The 12,455-nt window shown below is 37.9% G+C and overlaps 1 protein-coding gene across 1 annotated transcript in view; it reads left to right on the top strand.

The window, feature by feature from the left end:
- NAALADL2 (N-acetylated alpha-linked acidic dipeptidase like 2) overlaps window positions 1-12,455 on the top strand; it is a 651,889-nt gene that overhangs the window by 129,033 nt on the left and 510,401 nt on the right. Inside the window, exon 2 of the mRNA XM_039489638.1 lies at window positions 10,919-11,420. Within this exon, the coding sequence (XP_039345572.1) occupies window positions 10,919-11,420 (502 nt within the window). The remainder of the gene's footprint in view (window positions 1-10,918; window positions 11,421-12,455) is intronic.

Raw genomic sequence — 12,455 nt, 5'->3', positions numbered from 1 at the left:
TCCTTTGCTGAATATGGTATGTACTCTTTGTTGACAGAGATCAGGGATGTCCAATGCATACCACTAAAGCACTTACATTAGAAAAAGCAAACACAGTTCTGATTCGCAGTACTGTTATGGAGAAACTCAACCAAGAACATTCTGACAATGTTTAAACTTCACATTGATGCTACTAGCTTTCAATTGCCAATTTCAGAGAGGTATCCAGGCGAAGTTTAATGATCTATGTGAAATATTACAATTGTCAAATATTTTTTTGTAGTCCAAAATTATCTTGTTTGAATTACATTTCATTTGTATGTGTTTTACTGATTTAATACAAACCATCAGCCTTCTTGTCTATATCTCAATGCATTATGCTTTTTCAAATGGCTATTGCTGAAATACTTCACAAAATCTAGGTTAACCATATATTAGAGGGTACAACAATTGATGTTCTGCTTTAACTCAGCTTACTAAGTACCCTGGTATAAAATCCTTTTTGTTCTCCTAGTTTTAGTGCACAATTTCCCTCATCTTCAATTACGTACACCAATGTGTTCTTTAAAAATAAAGGAGGTACTCTCTAAATCAGTGGTTCTCAACGAGGGGTACGTGTACCCTGTGGGTATGCAGAGGTCTTCCAGGGGGCACTCAACTCACGTAGATCAGTTATTTGCAACCTGGGGGTTGCAGCCCCCAGGTTGCCATGGGATGGGTTTAGGGGGATCGCAAGTGCAAGGCTGGCATTAAGGGGTGGCAAATAGGGCAATTGCTTAGAGCCCCATGCCACAGAGGGCCCCGCGAAGCTAAGTTACATGCGTCAGTCCCACCGCCTGGGGCTCGGGCTTCAGACAAGGCTCACAAGTGAAAAACAAGCTCGAGTATCACACTGAAATGTAAGTACAATATTTATATTCCAATCTATTTATTTTATAATTACACCTCTACCTCAATATAACGCTGTCCTCAGGAGCCAAAAAATCTTATCGTGCTATAGGTGAAAGCAGGTGAAATCTTACCGTGCTATAGGTGAACTTGCTTTGATCCACCAGAGTTTGCAGCCCCCCTCCAACTCCCCCTGAGCACTGCTTTACCATATTATATCCAAATTCGTGTTATATCGGGTCACGTTATATCAGGGTAGAGGTGTATATGGTAAAAATGAGAAAGTCAGCAATTTTTCAGTAATAGTGGGCCGTGACACTTCTGTATTTTTATGTCTGATTTTGTAAGCAAGCAATTTTAAAGTGAGGTGAAACTTGGGGTATGCAAGACAAACCAGATTCTTGAAAGGGGTACAATAGTTCAGAAGGGTTGAGAACGACTGGTCTAAACAATAAGCAGTTTAAGCTTAAACAACTAACTTATTCACTGTAATTTAAAAAAAATGTTGCCTAATCTAAAAGGTAAAGAAGACCAATTGAAAAGTCTTGCTGTTAAAGGAGCTGAACTGTAAAATGCACGTGTAACTGATTGTTCAGTTTGTTGCGCCCCTTCTAGAGACAGTTCTACATAGGATATGAGTCTACTAGAGCTAACAGTTAAGACGATAATCCTTTAACTCAATAGATACAGGCCAATGTTCTTAATGCTGGATGTTTGAGGTTCAGTCTCTGGTAATAATCCAGGATAGTGGTGGCTATACATTCAGAAAATGAAACACATGCAGTGCTACATTAAAGTTGTTTTACTTGAAAGTCCATTAACAGCATTAGCGTTAACTTCCAATGAGTAAAAACATAGATTGCTACAGAATGGAACAGTGGCATGATGGATGAATGATGGAGATGACCTTTTAGTGGTAGCTTTTCCTATTCTATTTAGTATAATACCCCATCCTCATTCATCTCAGCAGATACATAGAAGAATGGCTGAGAATGTTTTATAAAGTGAAATGAAACGAACAGGGTCTATCAAATGAATTAGCAGTGCATCTTCGCCTCCAGCCACATGCCCAAGGACAGAACATTTATCTGCTGTCCCAAGGTCACAATTGAGTGGGTTGGAAGAGCGTCAGTTCCAGCTACAACAATTTTTGTTTATGTGATGTAATACTGAGGATTGACTTCAAAATAAAGAGGAAAAACCCAGTAAGAAATTATCAAAAGCAGATATGCAGCTGAGATATATAGCTTTAAATGTAGATTTACTCCATCATACGGGACCTAAGTGTGTTTGGAAAATGTGTTGCCTTATGAATACAAACATACTAGATTTTAGGTCAGATGCTTACAGAGAGATTGAACAGATTAGTATCTAGTATGGGGGCTGTGTATCCAGGGCACTGCAGTTCTATCGAGAAATGAAAAACAGAAAAGAGGGATACATTTATATTATATGTATAAATTCACTGACTGTTTGAGTTGAGTTTTTGTTTTTAAAGTGAAGGAATAAAGCTCAGTTCAGCATTTGCACATTAGGACATTCAGTTTCATTCATGAGGCTGAATGTCACACTACGTTGAGTATGTGTGAAATAACACATTGTGATGAATTCACAGGAATTGTACACCATGCGAAATTACACCTAAAGGCAGACCCAAATGATCAAACTTGGGCATTTCTGTGATTTGACAGCTTATTTCAGAAGAGACTCAGAAAAGAAGGTCAAAGGTTACTAGACAGATTACTACTACACTGTTAGCCAATAGCTGTAGTAGCCCAAACTCTGCAGTATAATATCTTATAGTGATTTTGGCCTTTGTATTGAATTCCAAGAAGAAGTGGTTGTAGCTTGAAGGCTTTACTGACTGCTATTTGGAAACCATCTTGTTCTGTATATCATACACACAATGATTCTGCTTTCCCTCTGGTTTTTCTATGGGTTGGAATAGCCCAGTTGACTTAAATTAGCATATTCTTTGATTTTCTGAGAGCAGAATTGTGTCCAATATATGTGACTGGATAGATTAATTAGCAATAATTATGGTGTGTCAGTGAGTCTGTTAATGTATATATATATGTCTCAGTAAATGTATGTTCATACACATACTGTATACTTTGCTGCAGCAGTTGTCATGGCAACTTGAGCTTTAACATTTTGGAATTCACCCAGAAAATACACTTTGTACAATGGTGAAATATATTTGCTTGTTCTCTGAATTCTTCAGATACAAATATTTTAAAAACGCAGAAAATTATGTAAATAGTTCAAAAAAGCAGAAAATGTTAGTCTATTTTCTGTTATAAGCCATGCATAAAATGATTTGCTATATTTTGATAGATTGCCATAAACACCAATATAGCCCAATTATAAACCTTGCCTTCTTTAGCTCTATAATCTATTATTTCTAGAGGTCCCACTTCAGGGTTGAAATTGATAAAACTCAATTAAATCCCACTGAGCAAACAATTGAGAATGACATTTTACAGAATGTATGTTATAAAAAAACCTGTAATTTTTCATTTTTTTTAGTGTTGTAAAGTGCCTTCAGATATTTAGACATAAGATGTTATTATCTGAAAGCACTTTACAAATATCAGTAACATGGCTTTGTAAAAGAGCAATGTGGGGCTCCATATTCATTGTGCTTCACATTGATTTCCATATCAACTTTGCTCTGTTTAGAAATAGATTTTTCCCCTAACTACCAGCCCTGTTATCTCATCCTAAACTCTGAGAATCAAGTCATTCTTCTCATCTTGTGTAGCACTACCAGTTATAAAAGATCTTTGGCCAAATTTTGCCCTTAGCTGCACCTATGCAAATCCCACTGTCTTCAGAGTAGGTCCGAAGGGCCAGGTTTTCAAAAGAACTCAGCACCTGCAAATGGGATTTGCCTCCCATTTTGGGCCTGAAAATAAAAAGTGGCCAGTTTGGGTGTCGAGCTGTTCTAGAATGTATAGCCATAGGTATCACAATGGGAACTCTCGGGTGCTGGTCATGTTTGAAAATCTGGCCCTTATAAAGATACATATGTCAGAGTTGAGCTCTCTTAAATATCTGGCCTCAGTTGTGGGTGCTGAGGAATTGAAAATCTGGCCCTGAGCTTTTGGAATTTGAGGAAGGCCTGATTTTCTATTGCCTTGTTCCCAGAGACGACCTATGTCTGCTGATAGTGGGAGGCACAACCCTGGAACAACTCAAATCATGCTCCCACAGCCACATCCCTCCTCCTGGAAAGCAGCACCCCCCTTGTGCATCACCTCTGCTTGTGCCTACCATTCAGCAATACCTAATTGATTTAGGAGATTAAGTCCCATTTTCAAAAGTAATTTAGGCACTTAGCCTAAGTCTCACAGGAAGTCAATCTTAGGATGCTGTCCTGGGGACAGAGAGATTGCTGCACCCCCAGAAGAAGTAAAGGCATGAGGCTGAAGGGTTCCATTCAGATTGCTCAGGGACAGAGCTGCAGCTATCACACAATTTTCCCACCCTTAGATTAGGCTCTGTGGATCCACCATGCTTACTAAACAAGTCCAGCTGGGTTCACCACCTGTGATACTTTCCCGTGGGAGTTTGTGACCAGTGGTGAATATAGATAGTGACCAGCCAACCTTTTTAACCCAAATTTTATTTATTTTCACAGTAGAACAAAGTATTTAAAGAGAAAGGATTTTAAAACAGACAGTCTTCATGGATGTCTGTCTTATGTAAAGGCTTACCATCTCCTGAAGGGCACCTAAGCAGGCCTAGTTTCCCCAGACACCCCAGTGGGAGCCTGTATCTGTCTGCTTTCCCCAGAAACCTCCCCAGTAATTACCACCCCTCTGGAAATAGTCTCTTTTTATTCAACTGGAGTTTTTGTTCTTGTCAGTTCTGGGGGGAGAGGGGGTTGGCTCTGTTTATTAAAAAACAGTTCAGTAGGTTGAGCAGGACTCCTCAGAACCAATTGCTCTGCCATTGTCCTGTAACAACTCTGAAGTGTTTGGTAAGGGTGGCTTATTTTGAGCTATTCTTCCTTCCTGCTTTTTTCCTTATTAGCCCACTGTTCAACTGAACCCATATATTCATATGGTAAAAATTCCAATAGCTAGGTCAACACACAGTATTCAAAAATTACCACAGAGCAGCTCTGCTTCTATCACAATGTCTACGTTACTTTTGAAAATGGCACCTAGGATCCTTTGTCACTTAGACACTTTTGAAAATTTTACCCTTGGCCTACTCCTGCTCCTTTTGAAGTCATATGTCCCTTCATGCTTCAACCACCATCTGAGAGGACATGCATCCATGCTGATGATGGGGTCTGCTCGATAAGAATCCGAAGCAATGCAGACTGACACATGTTCATTTTCATCATCTCAGTCAGATGTCACCTGCAGACAGTTGGTTTTCTTTTTTGCTGGATCAGGTTTTGTAGTTTCTGCATCAGACTGTTGGTCTTTTTAGACTTCTGAAAGCATGCTCCGTACCTTGTCCCTCACAGATTTTTGGAATTTGAAAGATTCTGATTATTAAACCTTGGGTTCAGTGCTGTATCTTTAGAAATTTCACATTGGTAACTTTTTTGCATTTTGTAAAATCTGCAGTGAAAGTGTTCTTAAAACAAACAATGTGCTGGGTCATCATCTGAGTCTGCTATAACATGAAATATATGGCAGAATGTGGGTAAAACAGAGCAGGAGACATACAATTCTCCCTCAGGGAGTTCAGTCACAAATTTAATTAACGCATTATTTTTTTTAACAAGCGTCATCAGCATGGAGGCATGTCCTCTGGAATGGTGGTCGACGCATGAAGGGGCATACCAATGTTCAGCATATCTGGCATGTAAATACCTTGCGATGCCAGCTACAAATGAGAACACCTGTTCTTACTTTCGGGTGACATTGTAAATAAGAAGCTGGCAGCATTATCTCATGTAAATATAAACACACTTGTTTGTTGTAGTGATTGGCTGAACAAGAAGTAGGACAGAGAGGACTTGTAAGTGCTGAAGTTTTACATTGTTTTGTTTTTGAGTGCAGTTATGTAACAAATACATTTGTAAGTTGCACTTTCATGATAAAGAAATTCAGTACTTGTATGAGGTGAATTAAAAAAAACTATTTCTTTTATCATTTTTATAGTGCCAACATTTGTAATAAAAAATATGAAGTGAGCACTGTACACTTTGTATTCTTTGTTGTAATTGAAATCAATATATTTGAAAATGTAGAAAAAGATCCAAAAATATTTAATGAATTTCAATTCGTATTCTAGTTTTTAACAGTGCAATTAAAGCTGTGAGAAATAGTGATTAATTTTAAGTTAATCGCATGAGTTAACTGCGATTAATTGACAGCCCATATATATATATATAGTATGTGTCATATATCTATATCTATCTATAGGTAAGGACATAAGAATGGTCATACATTGTCAAACCAGCGGTCCAGTATCCTGTCTTCTGACAGTGGCTGATGCCCAAATGCTTCAGAGGGAATTATCAGAACAGGGCAATTATCGGATGATCCATCTCCTGTCATCTAGTCCCTGCATCTCTAAACTGAACAGTCCCAGTCTTTTAAATCTCCCCTTATATGGAAATGGTTCCATACCCCTAATCGTTTTTGTTGTTCTTCTCTACCTTTTCCAGTTCTGATACATCTTTTTTTGAGATGGGGTGACCAGAACTGCACACCATATTCAAGGTGTGGGCATACTGTGGATTTATATAGTGTCGTCATGATATTTTCTGTCTTATCATCTATCCCTTTCCTAATGGTTCCAAACATTCTGTTAGTATTTTTGACTGTCACTGCACATTGAGCACATGTTTTCAGAGAACTATACATGATGGCTCCAAGATCTATTTCCTGAGTGCTAACAGCTAATTTAGAGCCCATCATTTTGTATAGAGTTGGGATTATGTTTTCCAACATGAATTACTTTGCTTTTATCAGCCTTGAATTTCGTCTGCTGTTCTGTTGTCCAGTCACTCAGCATTGTGAACTCTTTGTTAACTCTTCACAGTCAGCTTTGGATGTAACTATCTTCAATAGCTTTGTGTCGTCTGCAAACTTGCCATCTTGCTGCTCACCCCTTTTCCAGATCGTTTATGAATATGTTGAACAGCACAGGTCCCAGTACACTATTTACCTCTCTCCACTGTGAAAACTGATCATTTATTCCTACCTTTTGTTTCCTCTTTTAACCAGATACCGATTCATAAGAGGACCTTCCCTCTTATCTCATGACTGTGTTCTTTGCTTAGAAGCCTTTGGTGTGGGATCTTGTCAAAGGCTTTCTGAAATATCTGTCTCAGGGACGTGAAACTGGTTGCACAGGGGGTACATCAAGCTGGCCCATCCCATCTAAGATTAGGCGATCCAGCGGTGCCAGGAACTGGGTGGAGTATCACAGGAGGAGGTCCATGCCTATGTGTGGATTTGTGCCTCATGTGACACTATGGCAAGTGCTAATAGATTGGAGTGAGGAGCCAGGCCCAGACCCATGTGACAGGAGCTGCCATGGAGTGAGTGAGGGGCGGACTCTATTTCTAATCCTGCCTTCCCCCAAAGGTCTCCCCTCCCTCTGCCCACATAACCCAGCATGGCAGAACCCAATGCTCCCAACCCTCCTGCATCACCCAACCTTGGTCCACCAAAGGGTTTTAGTGGATTTTGTGACCCTCTACTACCTTAAACTTCCCATCCCTTGTGTGTGTAGTATTTTGATTTCAGGAATGAGGGCAGCTGTTTTCCTTTTAAACAGCTGACATTGTATTAGATTTGAGGGGAGGCACTTTAACTTTCCATAACTGCGGCAATATTGAGCTAAAATCCCGTAAGGAGACTCGATATTGTCTTCCCACCGATGATACAGTAGTCGTAGGTACAAAATCATTAGAAGGGCTTAAAACAATAACAACAAAAACAATCTGGATAAAGAACAATGAGACAAACCACCAATGACATGCCAAAAATCAGGATGAAAAAACACTATTAAAAGTAATCTTTTCCAACCACCCACACTATTTCTTATGGTGAGTATAGAGGGAAGCGGATTTCCCTGACGGGCCGCATGCCAAAGTTTGCCGATCCCTGATCTAGTAAATGGTCTAACTGGTTGTCGTATTTTGAGTAAAAATAAAATGGCTGAGCTATTAAATTTCAAGAAAAGGTGGTTACTGTTTATGCAGAGTAACAACAATTTAAAGAAATGTTTATGGTGTGCTTAAGTTGATATTTAAATGACCTTTATTAATATAGATTCAATTGAAACATACATTTTAAATGTCATAAATGCATACACTAATTGCATACTGCCAACATACAGTGGCCACCATAAAAAGTTAGCAATTAGTGACAGTTGTCACCACACGATCTGACATACGGTAGTTATTTCTTTTTCTACCTGTTGTGGAATGCTGACATTTTAATTGATTGAAATGGCTTTTTTTTAAAAAAAAAATGAATGTTTTGGTTTGTGTTTAAAGGAACATATACACAAAAGCTTATATTAATTCATCAAACAAATCAATAAAATACAGGTCTGCAAAGATCCTGTGGTTTGGCAGCTGTCCATAAGGGCTGACTGTTTTTAATTGTGACCATTGTATTTTGATGATATGCAACCCAGTCCCACCCCTAACAAAGGAGCTTGAGACCCAGTGAGGCTACTCATATGCATAAAATTAAATGTGTGAGAGAGCTTTTGCAGGATCAGGGCCTTCTTGGGATTCTGGATGTTGTTTTGCAAAGCACTGAAGCACATGCATAATTTTAAGCACATGCCTACATGCTTTGCTAGATGGAGGGTACAGTGCTCAGCACCTTGCACAATCAAGCCCTTGTTTATCTAAGACCAATAGCAAGATTTTCAAGAACATCACTCCAGGTCATTGTTAAAATAAAAAAAAACAATGTCCCATCCCAGCAAAATTGAATGGGTTAAGACAGGCATGTTTTATTTGAACTCTGAGTTGTGTCAATTTCTTTTAAAAGGTTAATTAAATGTACATTTTGTGTTTGTATTCCTTTAAAAGCAAATCAGACTTTCAAAGACTTATTTTTTCTGATCTAAAGTTGTTCCAGTCATTTAAGAAGTTCAGTGGGACTACATGCAAGCGTAAAGCTAAGTCTATGGGTAAATCATGGTCCAAATGTTTGCAGTTAGATAACCCCTATATTTGCAATATTGAAGTTATTCCCTTGTAGTAACTAACTGAGTAGTACACTGGTAACTGAGAAATACAAGTGTATGATGCAGATACTGCAGTAGCCTTAGGTAAAACTGGCAATGGACTTTCAGCCTTGAAAGTTGGGAAGACTGCTGATCCCTTTCAAGCATGGTCTTAAGCTCCTCTAATTGGCTGCTAATCTGACTGTAACCTTGACCCTCTAAAATGTTGTTTTGGGTCATATCTTAGCATCTGTATCTACTTCCCCTGAAGTCAGTGGGAGTTTTGTCTGAGTAGGGATGGAAGGATCGGGTGCAAAATGTATGTGGGAGCTGTGCTATAAAATCCTGTATAGTATAACTTAAGTGAGTATCCTGTTGGTTGTTGTAAGCCTGTCTGCTGTGTCTGTTTTTAGGAAAGGGACATTGAAATGGCAGCTGTTCTGTAGGGAAACAGGATTTGTAAATTAGATACTGTATAGAGCAAGTCAATTTTTTTTTTAAGTATGATAGGCTGTTTCAGTAGATCATCGTGTTTTGTAATCTTTTGTTCTTTTCAAAGATTATTGCTAAACTCTTTTTCTATTTTGTCATATAAAGTGGGTTCTTCCAGTATGTGACCCAGAAAATGCCATCTGGAAGCAAGGTCTTAGATCAAGAAAATGTATTAATGTGCAACAAGGATGGTAGCAGTGCGGATGTCACTCAGATATCTATCATTGTGAGGAGTTAATATGTGTATCTGCATTTCATTCTAATTGATGAGTCTGTCTGATGTTTGAAAAGCATTAAATTGCTGATTCTCATGTGATGGAATGTCTATTGTCAAAGTATGGATGAAAACTGAGCCTCATCACTGCAGTCAGTTTAAAAATGATTTGTAGAGAATTGACTTTGAATGTTTGTATTAGAGGTCAGAGTTCCACTTAGAAGGCTCACACAGCTGTGGAAATGTCTAGAATTGCTAGAGTTATGCTTTACTATTAAGTAAATGCTTTAGGTAAGAATCCCAACCTGGCAGTAATTTTGATTCATTAAAATGGAAAAACTAACTGGAGCAAAGCAGCTGGGACAATTTCTAAGTAAATTCATCAGTCATTCAGAAACTATGCATTTTAATACCTGTAAATAATAGAATAGTCTATCCAAATGGAAGCCTTTTATTGACGTGTAAGTAAAGTTGAGTGTCACCCTCAAATTTCAAACTTTAATTCTGCATTCCCTTGCCTTTGCCGTCAGACAAATAAAGCTATTTTATTAATATTTTCTTTAACTTTATTTTTATTTATTTGTTGTATTACCCATAAGGCCTACAAGTCCTAGACATGTTCCAGGACCCCATTGTGCTAGACACTGTATTTTACTTCAGCAGCATGATTGATTTAGATGTCAAGTGAAATGAAATCTGTGTACAAAAATTGACATGTGCCATGTGCAATAGCGCCAAAAAGATGTTGAAGTATATTGATAAATACTTGTTTTGGACATTTTGAAAATATAACATTTGTACTCACTGGATTAATGCTATATTAGAGAACGACAGAAATTAAAGATGCAGAAAAAACTACTAGGACAACTTGTATGTTCCCTTGTTAGTACTGGAATATTCCTTACATTCTCATGCTTTTTAATATGCTATGACCATTATTATAATCTTTGCTTTAATACCAAATGGAATTGCTAATAGAAACACTGACAGTATAATGACACTGAGAAGAAAATTAAAGAAGGTTATGCTTAGGAAGAATGCAACATTGTGGACTCAATTTTTTCCTTTAAATATGGACACACACATCCCTCTAAGTGTGATGAGAGTCACACACTATTGCATATGATGACAGAACTGACGCACATGAATATTTAAACACTGCTTTCTGTCATTTTTTAATAGGTAAAAAGATGGCTTATCGCAAAGTGAATGCAGACCAGAGAATACAGGGGCACTCTCAATACCTTGACAACGATGACCTCCAGGCCACCACATTGGAACTAGAATGGGACATGGAAAAAGAGCTAGAGGAGCCTGGCTTTGACCATTTCCAACTGGATGGCACAGTTGATCACCATTCGGGAAATTCACAAAATACTAACATTGATCTCGAACCTATTCAGCCCTCAGCATCCCCTAAAGGAAGATTTCAGCGACTTCAGGAAGACCCGGACTATGTGTCACATTATACAAGACCCGCACCAAAGAGCAACCGCTGCAACTTTTGTCGGATATTTAAACTATTTTGCACTGTTTTGATTTTATTTATTTTTGGAATTTTAATAGGATATTATGCACACAAAAAATGTCCTCCTTCCCCTACTTCTTCAGAACCAAGTTATCCTCATTTCTACCAGGAGATTCTCAAGGAAATCAAAGCTGAAAATATTCAAAAGATTTTCAGGTATGTACCTTTAAGATTTATTATTAGCACTGGTAGCTAATGTTTCTGTTAATATGTAAACACTTTCTTTTAATCTTTTGTTTCTTCTATACAGTGTTGTTTGCAAACATTAATTCAGCTGCTTGTGTTCAACTTTCTCATGATGTTTGTGACACTTGAGTCAGATACACTTGTAAGGGACTTAGAATGATTTGAAAAAAATGTATAAAATGAATGCAGAACTTTGTTAAAAAAATACTTCCATAATGACCCAAATCCTATTGTAAAAAGGGGGATTATTTTTATTGGGAACATTATTTTGTTAAACACTGAAATGATTTTGGATGTGCACAGATTGACAAATTCAGACCATTCAAAGCAAGTGCTGAAGCTGGCAGTCTTTTTATAGGTTTATTATGTAAAAAAGGTCTTGGGCGGTAGCCATATTTATCTGACAGATCTCTAGATTCTGATGTAAAGGTGGTAATTATTTAAAAGCAAACAAGTGTGTATATGTACACAGACACCCTCCAGATAGTTCAGTGTTGATGCATGGAGGATAGTAGAAGCAAGGGTATAATGAAATATAGAGTAATATCATCTCTTTGGATTCAGTCCTTGCTCACTCAAAACCAGTGTTGACAACTGACATGATTTTATGTCATGTCTCATGATCTTTGATGTTTTTTTCTTAAAGCCCTAGTTCCAGGAGACAGGTGATTACCTGGGAATCTTGGCTTACTTTTTTAAATATGAAAGATCCTATCCGCATGGATACAAAGACAAGATTGAAAATGTGAACACTGAAGGTCCCCAAACCAGTAGGCAAATAAAAAGACTGACATGTTTTTTCCCCAAATATCATGTTTTTAAAGCCAATATCATGTTTTTTTGGGGACTAGTTTATAGCCTTTGAATTCTGAGGGTGGGCTATACTGCAAAACACTTATGAAAACCACTGATTTTTTTATTGGGGAAGTAGCCATTGATCAAACTATTTATACAGGACACATCACTGTGGTATCACAGTATGGGATCAGGCCTGATATGTTCGGA

The sequence above is a fragment of the Mauremys reevesii genome, linkage group 9 (assembly GCF_016161935.1).
Source record: "Mauremys reevesii isolate NIE-2019 linkage group 9, ASM1616193v1, whole genome shotgun sequence".
NCBI classification, from domain to species: domain Eukaryota; kingdom Metazoa; phylum Chordata; order Testudines; family Geoemydidae; genus Mauremys; species Mauremys reevesii.
This window is presented reverse-complemented; position numbering and strand designations above follow the sequence as displayed.